The sequence below is a fragment of the Marmota monax genome, unplaced genomic scaffold (assembly GCF_021218885.2).
Source record: "Marmota monax isolate L192 unplaced genomic scaffold, Marmota_monax_Labrador192_F-V1.1 WCK01_AAM20220418_F8-fsc00205, whole genome shotgun sequence".
In the NCBI taxonomy this organism is placed as follows: Eukaryota; Metazoa; Chordata; class Mammalia; order Rodentia; family Sciuridae; genus Marmota; species Marmota monax.
Window position 1 is genome coordinate 1,524,962 of NW_026692417.1, and position 15,012 is coordinate 1,539,973.

The following is a 15,012-nucleotide window of genomic DNA, read 5'->3' on the forward strand; positions in this document are numbered from 1 at the left end:
TGTCCTCAGCAGGGTCCCTGGTATGTAATGGTGGTAGAGTTTCAGTGGAGTGGAGAAGGATGCTGGCTCTAGAACCAGATACCTGCATGCAAGCTCCTGCTCTGACTCTTACTGTGTGACCCCAGGCAAATTATTTAAACTCTCCACATTTGCCCATTTTCTCAAAGTGGGAGTTGCAACAGGCTCAGCCTCAGAGCATTGTTGCAAGGACAGATGAGTGACTGAGGGTAAAATCTCAGCCAGTTCCTGGTACTGGCTGTCAGTTTTCATCATCCTCATCCTCATTATTATTTAAAAAAAAAAATTTTTTTAGACGCTGATAGGCCTTTGTTTTGTTCATTTATTTATATGCAGAGCTGAGAATCGAACCCAGTGCCTCACACATGCTAGGCAAGCGCTGTACCACTGAGCCACAGCCCCAGCTCCACCCTCATCATTATTAGTTATGTGCTCACTACCTGCCGGACACTGTACCGAATGCTCTAAATAGATTATTTAATCATCAAAAACAATTCCACTTCTTAGAGGAAGATACCTGAGGTTCAGAGATTAAGCAACTTGCCCAAGGACCCACCAGCTGGTTAGTTTACCTGGGAGGCCAGGGCAAGTCTGGTCCAGCTGACTTGTGCTCTTAGCCCTGCCTGGCGAGGCAGAAGGGTTATGGTTGGTTAACAGTGCTGAGGGAAGGAAAACAGACAATGCAGGGTGGCCCAGCCTCCAAAGCCCTTCTGAGGAAGCTCTTGTGTTTTCTTTGCAGGCTCAACCACAGGAATTATCTCTTGGAATCTCCCCACAAGTTCAGTGTTGCTGACCTCCAGCAGGTAAACGTGTCCAACTCTCCCCAAATCTCTATAGAGAGGCCTCATTCCTGGAGAAATCAGAAAAAGAGATGGAAGAGGGTGTTTCCGAATATTGAGACCAGATAGCAGTGTTCAACTTTTTCACATCTCAGAATGGGCCTCCCTGCTGCCCCAGTACATCCTGGGCAGTGACAGACTCCCCTGGTTCCCTGGCAGGCAGCAGACTCTAGAATCCTGGGTTGAAAGTGTAGGACGCTGCTTTGCTCAAGAGAATGGAGTAGATTTGGATCTCATCTGTAAATACAGTAACTCCCCATGACAGCCAAATTGGGGAAGTCTCCTTGCTAATAGAGGAGCTGGAGGCAGTTCCTCTCAGCGGGGAGTCTGGTGCCACAATGCAGCTGCCTGAGGCCAGGCTTGTGCTTATCCCTACAGATTGCAGATGGGGTGTATGAAGGGTTCCTCAAGGGCCTGATCGAGTTCGCCTCCCAGCATGTCTACCACTGTGACCTGTGCACGCAGCGGGGCTTTATTTGCCAGATCTGCCACCACCATGACATCATCTTCCCCTTTGAGTTTGACACCACAATCAGGTATGCACGACACCCACAGCTCTGCACAGCACTATAGGGAGTAGCCCTAGCTTTGCCACTCAGGAACAGTGAACATCCACTCTGTGCCAGAGCCTGGCTGGCAAAGTTGTCTGGAGCAGCCCCTGCCTGGGGCTCCCATGGCTCCCCCCTGTACTGAGCATCCATCACCCTGGAGAAGAGGTGGCTGCCGGTACTGAGAGGGACCCCCACCTCAGTCTGCAAACAAGCTGAGGAGGGACTGAACAAGCTATGGCCCTGGCCCTAAACCCCTGGCACAGAATGGGCACCTATGGGTGGTGCTTGCCACAGCTTCTGCCACTGTAGCGATTGTTCTTATCCCCAGTCATTGCTCAATATCAGAAGCCTCTGAATTGAAAAATTCACCCAGACATGGGGAATAAAAAGCTGCCCCAGGGAGCACATTCCTCCACTTCCAGTGAGTACACCTGCCAGGGTTCAACCCTGCATGGGCCTGGAGCTGTTTTTGAAACTGTTTTTAAAGATAGGTAAGAAATCATTTAGGGACACTCAGGCAGCACTTGTGAGAAATGAAGTGGATGGAGAATCTCCATGCCCGGCATGGCTGTGATCTCATCATCTAAAGCAGGCAGGTAGGGGCTGCCAAGAAGAACACAGCCTCACTATGGGATCTGACCAGAGCCCTGGCCAGCCCCGACCCCAGGATGGCCTCTAGTCAACTGGCACAAACTGTGCACGCTGCTCTCTCCCCAGGTGTGCTGAGTGCAAGACCGTCTTCCACCAGAGCTGCCAGGCTGTGGTGAAGAAGGGCTGCCCCCGCTGTGCCCGCCGGCGCAAATACCAGGAACAGAACACTCTAACCTAGGCCAATCTCCTCACCCACCCCAAGCCGTCCCAGCCGGGTTTGCCATCACCCCAGGCTCCTCTTGGTGTGTCACAATGTCTCCCCTTTTCAGGAAGACCCTCAGGTGTGACTAGAGAGCATGGGCCTCCCAGAGAAAGCCAGGAAGCCCAATGACATCCCATGGCCTCCCACCTCCCTCTGTCTCAGGAGCAAGGACACCACCAGATGTCCTCTGCTCAAGGCTCAATGGGGCCTTTCATCAGGCTGGGCTCACCTCACTGTCACACCTCCATTAGGGCTGTTCAAACACTGTGGAAATGAGACTTGGGGGACATTTTCAATTCCACATTCCTGATTAAAAGGTCTAGTTTTTTAAGGTGGGTTTTTTTCCCTTCATATTGCAACAGAAAATATTTTTTTATTCTTGACCCTACACAAGTCACCCAAGAAACCCGGGCCTTCTCACCCTGGTGGATGTGCACACTTAGGCCTGGCCCGAAGGCAGGCAGTCAGGCCTGTCAGCGGGCAGGTGCCTTTCCTTCGTCCTTGCTGGCACTTGCTGCTGACAACTCCAGTGCCACGTGCCAAACTGCTTCCAGCAGGACGAGGTCATCCTGATGACTACCTCCTTTCTCTCCCATCTCATCTTGACTTCCTATCCCCTCGCTTCTCACCTGGAAAGTCCTCCCTTTCTAAGAGTCAGAGCCCCCTCGCTCTTCTCTAGTCTGGAGTCATTGTGCAGAAGGGGAAATGACTCAAAACCAGCACTGTCAGCACTTTGAGCCTTCCTCGGTTGGGGGAAGGACCTCATCTTGCCCATTCTCCTCCCCCCACCCACCTTACTCCCACAAAGATGGGCAGGACCTGCCTCAGACTGACTCTTGAGGTCACACCCCTGCCTGACTGACTCCTGAGTAGGCTGGACCCCAGAGAGAGCAGTGACCAAGGGCAGGGGCTGCCTCAGATGACTGCCGTGACTGCCGAGCCCTACCCTGTGGAGAAGTGACCCTGTCCTTCCGCTGCTGAACTGTGCAGGGACATGCAGAGAAGCTATCCTGTGGGTGCTTCTGCAGCCTCAGTCTTACAAAGCCATGAAGTCACAAAGCTGCCCTGGACTTGCCCAGCAAGGGTCTGCCAGGACTTGGAGAATTTCCTTGGAGTAGAATCGGTTTTTGAAGGGGTCCTGGGGGCTGGATGGGAGCCTGGAGTTCCCCTCTAGGCATGTCTAGGTCCTTGAAGTTTGGGGAGGGTGGGTGGTCTCTGCAGCCTTCTCCTCCTCTCCTGGACCCAGCAGGCTCCTCTCACTGTCTCACCTGCCCTCAGCTTGGAGTCAGAGGCCTCAGGTGGAGATGTACCTGTCACTGTCAAGAGGTGAGCCTTCCCCCATCCTCCCTGGAGTGATGGAGCTGCTGAGTCACCCACCCAGCCCCACAGGGTTGGATGAATTGTGCAATAGAACAAAGGAGACAGTAGGCAGGCAGCGGAGGCTGCCACATAGCTCCTGTGTCCCCATTGTGGAAGGTGGTGCACACCTGTGCCCGGAACACCAAAGCTTCTTGAGCCAGGAAGTGTGACCATATCCCTTCCCCACCCACCTCCCATAGCCAGCATTAACTCTCCCCTGTAAACACCGCCTGATCAGAGCTATCAACTGCCCCAGGTCCCTGAGTGGGCAGGAGTCTGGCCTGGTGTGGGCCTTGGTCCTGGGTGTATATTCCATATGGTGCCCTGGGAGGCAGCAGGAGTGAGGCCCTGATTGATGGGGCCTCCTCACCCCTGGGATTATGTGCATTAGAGCTGCCCTCTCCTCCAGTACCAAAAAAGCTGCTAATGCTGTTGGATGAGTTGACTCTTACCCTCCGCCTCCAGTGGAAAGCCGAGGTGAACCTCAGCAGTGCCCACACTATTCTTAAAATGTTATTTTATGCAATAAACTTTCTAGAAAGTAGGGCTCTGGCCCTGAGATTTTGCAATGTATTGAAGGAACTGCGGCTGTGTGATATTTGAGTGATTTTGCAGTAAAGACCTGATCTTTCTAATCACCGTCTGACTTCTGAATCCTAACTCATGGGAGGTGGGGAAACCAGCCATCATAACCATTGGATGAGCCCCCCACTTACCCATTAGCCCCTGGGCATAGGGAGGTCTCCAGGTCACTGAAGAACACTGGGAGGCAGCAGCTATGTACCAGGAGTGGCCATCGAGAAAAGAGCCCATAAATGACAGTGTATAGTCCCACCCTTCACGCCCAGGAGTTGGGATCTCCCCTGGGATGGGATTTTAGGGACTTTGGGGAGGTTCACTTATACATTCATCTGTGACAACTGAAGCTGACTCCCCCATGGCTTCTTTCCTGCTCCTTAAATGTCAACACTGATCACGGACACGGCAGGAATTCTTGGAGAAATAAAACAGTGTGGAAGGGATGGGTGGGAGGGGAACAGGTGACTTAAGCAGAGCCCCAGAATCATGAATCTTGGATTTAGGGCTCAAAGTGGCTTTTATTTGGTTGCCAGCCTTTCTCACAAGTTCCAGAAGCCCCTGGGGTAGGGGTGGGGGGGACTCTAGGGGGAAGCCCCCCACTGTCCATGTAAGAACAAAAGAAGGAAACAGACTTAATTCCCAGAAAGTCAGTTTGCAGGAAAATGGAGCAGAAAAGAATAACATTCAGGTCTGCAGTTTCCTGCCATTGAAGATCTCTTTCAACCCATCATGGAAACCCTCTGCCCATCCATGAGCCCCAGCTTCCTCCAAGGGTCTTCCCTCTTCCAGGGGCAGTAGATGGTAGGCCCAGAGATGCAAAGAGGAACTGGGTTTGAGGGCTGGGGGGGGGGCAGGCCCAGGGGAGGGCCATGGGCATGTGAGCTCATGCTGCCCTGCCCTTGGACTCAACCCAAAATACCTTTAATGCCACATGTTTCCCCTTCCTCCCTTTCTACCTAGAGAACGGGAGGTTTGGAGATCACAACTCAACCCCAAAGAGCTCATCTCAGTAAAAGTAGTAATAGTAATGAAGTGTGTGTACTTGACACTGCTCTTAGTGCATCTCATTTTATCTTCTCAGCAAGCCTATAGTAGGTAGGCGTTACTATCCCCAGTTTATTGGAAAGAAAGCTGAGATGCAGACATAAGTCAGTACTCACAATGTCTAAAGGCCAACACAGGACAGAGCTGGACATCAGCCTGCTAGACCCCAAACAAGGAGTACAATCACTACCAGCCACTGCCATCCTGCCTAGCCAGGACAGATGGGGAGACCTAAGAGGTGGGGTGGAGGGAGGGTCCAATCCAGTCACTATTTTCTAAGTATGCAGGGCAATGCTGAGTTTTGCTGTGACTGCCTCAGGGATCTTAAGATGCCACCAGAATTCAGATGCACTGAGATTCTACTAGCATAAGGAGAACTCACTGGTGGGCAACCCCTCACAGGGTCAAAGATGTGGAGGAAATGGGGTTCAAGAAAGAGCATGGCCAGATTCAGTTTCCAATCAAACACTCAACTCACCTGAAGTACCCAGCTCTCAGCACAAGCATCTAAGGGAGAGGGCACAACTGTTCCTTCCACCCTGAGAGCTGGGACCCACTGGGGCTGGCTTGCCCAAATCTGGAGTGAGTGCAAGGTCAAGTCACAGGAGCAAGTTTGCTTTTCCCAGAGGCAGCAGATTCAAAGATAAGACCTCCAAGGTGGAGGGCCCTGGAACTGGACTCAAGATGCTGGGCCTTCAGGAGATTGTTATAAGCTTATTCAGCCCACAGATCAGATCTAAGGGTGTCCCTCCTCTCCTACAATATTGGGGGGAGGGGCTTGAAGGGAGGGAAATCTGGCCAGGAGAATTTAGTGGGAGGCTGCCACCTTCCTCATCCCACCATCCTGGCCCGGCTGCCTCCTTCTCCTCTCTGGAGACAGCCAGGTGTGGCCCTGGAGGTGTAGGGGGGAAGGGGTGGCGTCTCTGCTCCAGAGGCACTGGCCCGGCCCAGAGGGGACAGGAAGCTAGGACACCGGGGATTGTCTCTCCCAACCGCAGCCCAGCCCCAGCCCGGGAGGAAGTTCTGCCGAGTGCTCTCCGTCGGTGCCTCCCTTGTTAAATTCTTGAACAGGAAACAGGGCAGCACGGGAGCCGGGTGGTGGAAGAGGGAGCACCGGACACCGAACCCTAGCGCGTCTGTCCGGGCAAGTGGAAGCGAGGCCAGCTGACGGACGCCCTGAGGTGCCAGGACCGGCAGGGCTGGACGGCGTGGGGGGGGGGGGGTCGAGGAGGGGGAGGGCGGGAAGGGTGCCCCAGGTGGCCTGTCCTCACCCAAGCGCTCCGCGCGCCGCTTCCCCTTCGCACAGAGCTGCGGCGGGAGCTGAGCGAGCCCAGAGGAGGGCCCTGCGGACCGGATCCCCCTGAAGAGGAGTAGGCTAGGGGCTGCTCTCCGTTCGGGGGTAGGAGGGGAACCAGACCCGGGCCCACAGGGCCGACTCGGGCGTTAGCCCCTTGGTGGCTCCTGTCCCCCAGACAGTACAGGCAGGGCAGGCACCTCCTGATGACCACTGTGTTCCTGCGCTCCGGGGATCTTCCCCGCTCTTCCATTCCCTCCCTTTCTCTCCGCTCCCACCAGGATCCGGGAAAAAGCTGAGGCGCAGGTCCCCTTCCCACACAGCCCGAGACACTGCTCTTTGGTGGGCGTCTCTGCCCGTGGGAATCTCCCTCCGAGTTTTTCCAGGCTCGATTGGGTTGCGCCCAGAAAGGTCCTCCGGAGGGCGGAGGTGGGCCCGGAACGGGTAGTACCGGCCATCCGGCTGGAAAGGGCACGAATCTGGTGATTCAGGGTGCAAATGGCCTTGCTCGGAATGGGGACGCCCGGAGGAGACAACCTGCCCCAGGAGGGCATTCCCAGAGCCGCTTACCGGCGGGACTCAGGGGCTCGCGGACATCAAATCCCGCTGCTGGTGGAGGCGGGATAGGAGGGGGTCCCTGAGTCCCCTCACTACCCCCCCGCGCCCCTTCAGACCCAGCCCTCCCGGCTCCGGCCCCTCCCGCATGCCTTCGCTTGTTCTGGGCCCTGTCCTCGATGCACTCCCAAAGGCCCTGGGACAGGCATTATGGATCCTCCTTGTCCTCCCAGGCACAGCTGCTTTGAAAATTGGGGACAGCCCTCCTGAGTGTCCCTTTTCTCCTTCCCTCCCCTTGCCAGCTCCAGCTCCGCGCAGTCTCTCCAGCCGTGCCATTGGAAGCCCCGCCCAAGGAGATGACAGAAGCCTAACCTGCAGCCCTTCGCCGGCTCCGCCCATCCAGCCCATGGGCTCCCAGAGGCCCGCCCAGCTAACGTGAGTGCGCAACTGGGATTCAAGGGAAGGGAACGTGGGTGGCGGGGGTGAGTCCTCCTCCCCGGAATTTGTTGGTTTAGCTCTGAACTGCTCACGGACCGTGCTTCCCGGGCCCAGTTTGCCCAGTGACTCCCTTTAGAAGTCTTCCCAGGAGAGGAACTTTTGAGACAGCAGAGTAGGAGCGCTACGGGAACCCCGTCGGACCTTGTTCCTGGGGTCTTCCAGCCTCAGCAAGAGACCGGACTCGAGGCTGCTGCTCCCGGCACACCTTTGCGGGGCAGAAGGTGTGGTCGGTCAGTGTAGGAATTTGGAGGGATCCGGCAGTTCCGGAGGAGGCCACCGGCTCTTAGCTTTGATAAAGCACACAAGCAGATACACAGTTAGTCTCTGAACCCTTCCTTGACACACCGGTAGCCAGGCGGCATCCTGGGAACGCCATATGAATAGTCACTGTCACAAAGTGCATTCTTTAGGTGCTACTCGAGGCTCTCTGGGGAGACTACCTGGGAGCTGGAGAGCAGGGAGCGGTGTGGGCCGGTCTGGGCGGGCCGGTCTCCTGGTTCACCTCTGTGAGGAAGCCACTGGGGAAGGAAAGAGAAACCGAGAAAACCGGTTCTCCAGCCTTCGCATCGAAGCCCCTACGTCAAGGTCATTGCCCTAAGAGCAGAAACAACTCTAGGGTAGAGCAGCTCAGGGGCCGCCCCAAAACCCGCACTTCAACACGACTCCGCGGGCCCTGGGGTGCAGACTCCTGGAGGACGGGGAGCCGCGGAGCTTCTCCCGAATTCCTTGTAGGCTGGAGGCGTGTGGGCAGGACCAGGCGGGGAGGGACTGGGGGTGGCGTAAAATGAGCCGCTCTTCCCACTTAAATGACAGGGAAATTGAGCTAAGTCAACGTTTAGGCAGATGTGGTGTCGACCTTATTGCAGGCAATCACCCCGCGTAAGGCAAGGCTTCCCGGCAGCAGAACTAGACCCATATAACCCCCAGTTTCCTCAACATGGGACTGAAGCGAGGCTCAAATTTTATGATCAACCCCACAGAAAGAAGGAAGCTGTCGTAATTCCATTACGGACTATAAGAGAGCCTCAGAGATTATTTTATACAAGTCCCCATTATAAAGATGGGGAGACTGAAGCACGAACGCACAGGGCGAGTGCAGGATCCAGACCCAGGTCTTTGTCCCCCTAGTAAGGTGACTTCAATGGCCCCTCTCCTGACTGCCCATAGGAAAACGCGGTGGCCGCGATGGCGGCGGACGTCGAAGGGGACGTGTATGTGCTGGTGGAACACCCTTTCGAGTACACTGGCAAGGACGGGCGCCTCATAGCCATACAGCCCAACGAGCGCTACAGACTGCTGCGCCGCAGCACTGAACACTGGTGGCACGTGCGGCGCGAGCCCGGTGGCCGACCCTTCTACCTGCCCGCACAGTATGTGCGCGAGCTGCCCGCTCTCGGCGACCCTGCCGCTGCCCCGCAGTCACCCGCGCCCCACACAAGCCCCACAGTTCCCGAACCGCTGACCTACGACTACCGGTTCGTGAACTTGTCCGCGCCCACGGGCTCCGATCACACACCCGGGGAACCCCGGGGCCGCGCCAGCTCCCTATGCGGTCCTGTGCGTCGCAGTGGCGCGGCTCAGCGCAGCAGCCTGGCGCCAGGCGGGCCCACCAGCCTGTACGCGCGACCCTCGGCGCCAGTGCGCCCAGCGCAGTCCCTGGACAACCTGGCGCGCGCCGCCGCGCCCCCTGCCGGCCTCCTAGGAAGCGCAGGCCGCTTCAAGGCCTGCAGCGTGGCGGGATCCTGGGTGTGCCCACGGCCCCTGGCGCGCAGCGACTCGGAGAACATCTACGAGGCCATCCCGGATGTGCGCAACCCTCAACGCGAAGAGATCCCGGAGCAGGTAAGGCGCTGTCAGCCGGGTGGCGGGAGCCGCGCCGCACCCTCCTGATGCCCACCGCAGTGTCCACGGGCTTTGGTCGAGCTCTCTTTCCTCGACTATGAAACAAGTGGTCAGGCTCAAAACGCCTTATCTGCAATTCCTAAATGGCAAAGTTCCTTGGAAGCCCAAATGTTTCTATAATTCAACTGGTGGCAAAATTGGTCTTGGAGCTGATTTGGAGTCTTTACTAACCCCACTAGTGTGACTATTCATGTTTTGCTGCAGAAATGAAAATGAGTTTGATTACAGGGTATTGTCCCAAGCCATGCCAGGAGGTTACACATCCTATGGCATTTGCATGCCCAGTATTACCATACTAAAACCCCCACCAATCTGTATTCCCCAATGGATCTGCTATGGGTCCCTGGATCTCTGCTGCTCTACACGCCTTGCCTTTCTCCAGAGTTTGAGCGGGAGAGAGGTCAGATGAGTTGGTGGATGTGAAAGTCACGCACCGCTTCCTTTTGGGGCTGCTTCCAACGTTTCAGTTCCTTAAAAAAAAAAAAAAAAAAAAAAAAAAAAAAAAAAAAAACTCTTGATGGGTTTGTTTCAGAGAGAAGTCCAGTTATTGCGAGGGTGTCACCCTCCCTTCAGAATCCGATTGTGTTAATTTGAGAAATCGAAAATATCACACGTTTTTTAAAATACTCTTACATCCTCACAATACTCCGACGGCCCTCACATCTTGAACTTTAGGAACTTTTCGGGCACAGGGGCGGGGTGGGGGAAGGTGCTCGGAACCCGTTCTGACATCTGCCACCAGTTGGGGAATAATGTGGGCAACTCACTTCCTCTCTCAGGGTCTCAGTTTGTTCTTTAGCGCAAAGGTAGGGGGCGAATGGAAAACCTCCGAGGCCCGGGAGCCTCCGGTTTCTTTGTATTTGGTTGTAATCTCAATAAACACGGACGCTTGCACGTGCCAGTACTGAGTTTGGGGTGCCCAGACCTAGGCGGCAGTCTGGGTTGGCCGGCTGCGGGGTCAACCCGCTTCCGGGTCAGCCCTCCGCCCAGTCTCGTGACCATGCAGAGTTCAGGTTTGAAACTACAGACTCGAATTTGACTCTGCTGTATCACCCGCCAGCCGCTGACGAGCCGCTTAGCTCCCTCAGGCTCCGTGTCTTTGTGTGTAAACGCATTAGGTTGTTGCGAGCCTTAAACGAGGTGAGGTGTGGAAGGTCTTGGCACACATAGCAGATGGTCCACCAAGGCCGCCCTGGGCTCCCGGGTCCGAAGTTCTTCCCCTGAGATCCGCGTGGCTTTGCTCAGGGTTCTAACAGGGCATCCCGCTCCCTTGTGGCTAGAGCAGGCAACAGCACCTGGCAGGAGCCGACGGGACTGCAGCGGGTCTGGTGCTCTTTGCCAGCAGGCCAGGTGGCCTCTCTAGGACAGGTGACTGGAGGCCAGCTCTCTATCCCCTGGGTCCCCTCCATTCCTGGGCAGGCTCCTGGTGGCGGCATACTTTCAAGCCTCTGACATTCTCTGTCCTAGCGATGGTGGAAGTGTGCCCGCCCCTGAGAGGTACATGTCTGGAAGTGGGAGAAGGGTCTTGCCCTCTGAACCCTCTCGCCTGACCCAGAGATTGTGCACTGAGTGTAGTGAGGAGCAGGGAGTGATTGACCCCATATCGCAATCCAGGACTCTGCACGTCTGCTCAAGAGCCATTAATCCAGGGCTTCAGACCAAAGGAAGGTCCCCAGATCCCAGCATTTGCTGAGAAATCACCCAGCAACAGGATCACTTCCCAGTTTTACCTTTGCCCCTCCTTCTTCCTGCTCCCAGCAAATTCCCAGTTGCAGTGATTTGGGACCCCCAAATGGTGGGGGTGGTACTTACACAGAGAGAAACTGGGACATCTTCCAGACACTTCAGTTTGGGGCAGAGAGCTGCTGCCTGGCTCCTAATTCACTGTGTGACCTCAAAAATTTGCTTAGTGTCTCTGGTCTTATTTCCTCCTCTGTGGGATGAATACAGCAATAACACAGCCCCTGTGACTGTGCTTTACCCAAGGTCAGCAGTGGCTCTCCCTGACACCTTGTCCCTAACAAACTCCAGGGTGGGGAGTTAGTTGTCCCCTGGGAAGGAAACCCCACCCCAGCCCTTCCTTGTTCTAAACAGCATTTCAGGAAGGAATTTCCTGAAAGGTGAGCCTGCCTGTTTCCCCCTGAAAGAATGCAGGAGGAGGAGTCCCCGCCTCCCTGATCCCCCAGGTCCAATGGATCCTCCTTCATTAAGCATGAATTGATTGAACACCTGCCAAGACAGGGATCTAGGCACAGCAGCAGGGATCTAGGCACAGGGGCAGCCCTGGGGAACTCCTTCTTTGGGACAGGAAGCTGGTAAGAGAGGACAGATGCTGTTGTTTGTTTGTTTTTAAATATTTATTTTTTTAGTTGTAATTGGACATATCTATATCTATATCTATCTATATATATATATATATCTTTATATAATATATCTCTTTAATCAATTAATTAATTTATGTGGTGCTGAGGATCGATCCCAGGTCCTTGCCCATGCTAGTTGAGCGCTCTACGGCTGAGCCACAACTCCCCACCCCCCAGATGCTGTTTTAGTCAGCTTTTTCTTTTTCTTTGTGAACAAAAGACCTGACAAGAACAGTTTTAGAGAACAAACACTTTATTTGGTGCCCACAGTTTCAGAGGTCTCAGTCCAAAGATGGCCAGCTCCACTGCTCTGGGCCCAAGGTGAGGCAGAGCGTCATGGTGGAAGAGTGTGGAGGAGGAAAGCAGGACAGGGCCACCAGGAAGCAGAGAGGAGCTTTTGCTCACCAGGGACAAAATATAAACCCCAAAGGCATATCCCCAGTGATCCACCTCCTCCAGCCACACCCTACCTGCCTATAGCTACCACCCAATTAATCCATTCAAGTGGATTAGCACACTGATTGAGTTAACGCTTTCATAACACTATCTTTCACCTCCAAACTTTCTTGCATTGTCTCTCACCTGAGTTTCTGCGGGACACCTCTCATCTAGACCGTAGCAGATGCCTGCATCCAACACAGCCAAGCCTATCTGTGAGGGGGCGGCAGTGCAGCCTGGGCAGAAGAGGTGTGGACATGAGTGCACATTTGGTCCCTTGCAGCCCCACACACCCCATGAGGTGGGTGCTGGGAGGCGGAGCTTGGGGCTGGGTGGGTGGTGCCTGTTGAGGAGGGAAGACTTTGCCAGGAATTTGAACTTTATCCTGCAGCTGTTGGAAGGCTCTTAGCAGAGAAGGGAGTGGGAATGAGAAAAGACCTCTGTATCCACAGCTGCAAGAGTGGCCTAGGCACAAAGTGGTGACAGGAGGATCTATCTGGAGGCAGTGGGCTGGGGGTTGTGGTCAGGCTGAACCCTAGCACGGCAGCTCACACCAGGAGGCTGACAGTAGTGCTGCTGCTTCTCCAAGGGATGTGATTGGGGAGGAGCCAGGTGGAGAGAAGATGGGGACTTCCTTAATTCAGTTGGCAAAGGGAGGTAAAGAAAGGCAGAGAGAATTAGAGCGAATTACATTTCGTGAGTTATAATTATGTCAAAATGAATCCTAATGTTATGTATAACTAAAAAAGAATCAATAACAAATAAATAGAGAGGAGCAGAGGGGAGACAGAGTCAGGGGACAAGAAGGAAAAGCAGGAGAGTGCTGACCCAGAAGCCGAGGAAGAGTCCAGAAGAAAGGGGGCAATGGGAAGGTCAATGGGAAGGTTAGATAAAGGACACAGGGTATTTATCGGAAGTGGGCACCAGCAGGCCAGTGGTCAAAGGGGAGGATGAAGGGAGGGACCATGGGTCAGAGTCCAGGCGAGGATGTGGGCTGACCACTGGGGAAGGGGCACCCTGCATGGACAGAGGGTGGAGAGTGGAGGGCGGAGACTTCCCTGGGTTTAAGTGGATGGACAGGACATGGGAGACAGGAGGCTGGGGATGGGGAAGAGGTAGAGATGAAGAGAGATGAAGATGGGATCCTTGGAAGAAAGGAGTGGCTCAGAACAGAGGGGCAAGGATGTGCAGATGGAAGTCACAGAGTCACCAGGGAGTGTGAAGGGACATCCATCTCTCAAGCTTAGTCTATCGACTCAGGGCTGTCACTTGGCAGGGCCAGAGACCCCACAGAAGAGCCGAGCCACTCCTGCGGATGGCCTTTTATAGCCTTCTCAGTCACCACTTACCCAAGTAGCACAGATGAGTGCCTGGTGTGGGCTGGTTGCCAGGCTGGACATGCGGAGCACAAAACGTGTAAGACATCTCCACAGGGCTTCAGTCCTGTGGGCTCAAAGGCCAGGACACAGGGCCAACCTCCTGACAACGGGGAAGGCAGTGCAGGTGCACCCATTTGCCCAGAGAGGAAACAGGTTCGGAGAGGTTTAGTGACTGGCCAAAGGTTCCACAGCCCATAGCTGGCTGTTTCATGTCAGTTCCAGGCCTCCCCCAAACCCCACCCTGGTCATTTGGCCCAGTCTCAGCCAGGTACCCTTCGGGATTGGCTGCCTTATTCCCCTGAGCAAGAACAGTTCAAACCTAAGACAAGAAAATGTGCATTTTTCTGAGCACCCTGTCTGCAAACCTCTGTGGAGGGAGGGGAGAGGCTGCAGGAAAGGAGGACCTGAATTCCAGCCTTCTCCTGGCGTCTGCAGCTGGGGAAGCAGCAAGAGAATTAATGCTCCCCAGGAGAGGGGAAGGGATGCCGGGAGGACTCCCTTCACCCACCCAGGGAGGCCTCCCAGGGAGCCAGGCCACAGCCAGTGTGACCAGAAACCTCGGAGGCCCCTCCCCTAGAGCCGAGGACCGGATTGGGGATTTCAAGGTGTGGTCACCATCCCCCGCCCTGGGCCTCGAGGTGGGAAGGCTCAGGGCAGCAGATCTGGACTGGAGCCCGTCCCTGCTGGCAGGGCAGAGTTACACCCTGGGCTGCAACTTCTTATGCAAGCAGCCCCGAGGCGGAGGCGCCATACCTGAGCTGGCAGCCCCGACTGGAAGGAGCCCCAGGGCCCTCGTTCCTTCCTCCACCAACTCCAGGAATTGTGAGTGACCTCTGCCTGCTGCTGGGGGTCCTGGGGGAGAAGGGGACGGGTGCTGCAATTTCTTCACTCTCTCCCCTCCTTCCCCGACTCCCCCTCTTCTCTGCACAGTCTCCTGGGACAAACTCCAAGGGCGGCCCCAGGTGGCAGTGATTGAGGTAAAGGCACTGGCCTCAGGACAGACCCACTGGTCCTACTTCCCAGCCAGTTGGGGAGCTCCTAGAAAGGGGGTGGGAAGAGCAGAGAGAAAGGAGGCCAAGTTGAGGGGACCCAGTGAATCCCCGACAACCCTCCCTCCCAGCTAGGGCAGCAGCCCTGGGTGACTCAGCCGGTTATTTCACTAGTTGGCCCAACTCTCCCACCCCACCCAGGCCTCACCTGTAGCCCCAGGAAGACCCAGAATCCCCAACCCTGCTGCCCCCCTGTGACCTGGCTCATGAGAGAGCAGGTTCTCAGGGGCTCCCTCTCACCTCCCCCCACATTCTTGGTCCCTAAGAACTCCCTTCCTGCAGGCTGGAAGG

At 55.3% G+C, this 15,012-nt stretch overlaps 2 protein-coding genes across 11 annotated transcripts in view; both read left to right on the plus strand.

Annotated features, from left to right (window-relative positions):
• Positions 1 to 4,258, plus strand: part of Plekhm1 (pleckstrin homology and RUN domain containing M1) — a 50,165-nt gene extending 45,907 nt beyond the window's left edge. For 5 of the 7 annotated variants that reach the window (XM_058578747.1, XM_058578748.1, XM_058578745.1 and 2 more), the window contains 3 exons: positions 758 to 821; positions 1,236 to 1,393; positions 2,126 to 4,258. In XM_058578747.1, the coding sequence (XP_058434730.1) occupies positions 758 to 821; positions 1,236 to 1,393; positions 2,126 to 2,237 (334 nt within the window). In that variant the 3' untranslated portion in view covers positions 2,238 to 4,258. The remainder of the gene's footprint in view (positions 1 to 757; positions 822 to 1,235; positions 1,394 to 2,125) is intronic. The other 2 variants (XR_009226672.1, XR_009226673.1) reach the window with 2 other exon arrangements.
• Positions 4,259 to 6,224: 1,966 nt separating this feature from the next.
• The window catches only part of Arhgap27 (Rho GTPase activating protein 27), a 33,325-nt gene continuing 24,537 nt past the window's right edge, over positions 6,225 to 15,012 (plus strand). Inside the window, exons 1-3 of one of the 4 annotated variants that reach the window (XM_046442715.2) lie at positions 6,225 to 6,424; positions 7,395 to 7,527; positions 8,758 to 9,432. In XM_046442715.2, the coding sequence (XP_046298671.1) occupies positions 8,776 to 9,432 (657 nt within the window). In that variant the 5' untranslated portion in view covers positions 6,225 to 6,424; positions 7,395 to 7,527; positions 8,758 to 8,775. Of the gene's footprint in view, positions 6,425 to 6,520; positions 6,643 to 7,394; positions 7,528 to 8,757; positions 9,433 to 14,291; positions 14,495 to 15,012 lie in introns of those variants that run through there. The other 3 variants (XM_046442717.2, XM_046442716.2, XM_046442720.2) reach the window with 3 other exon arrangements.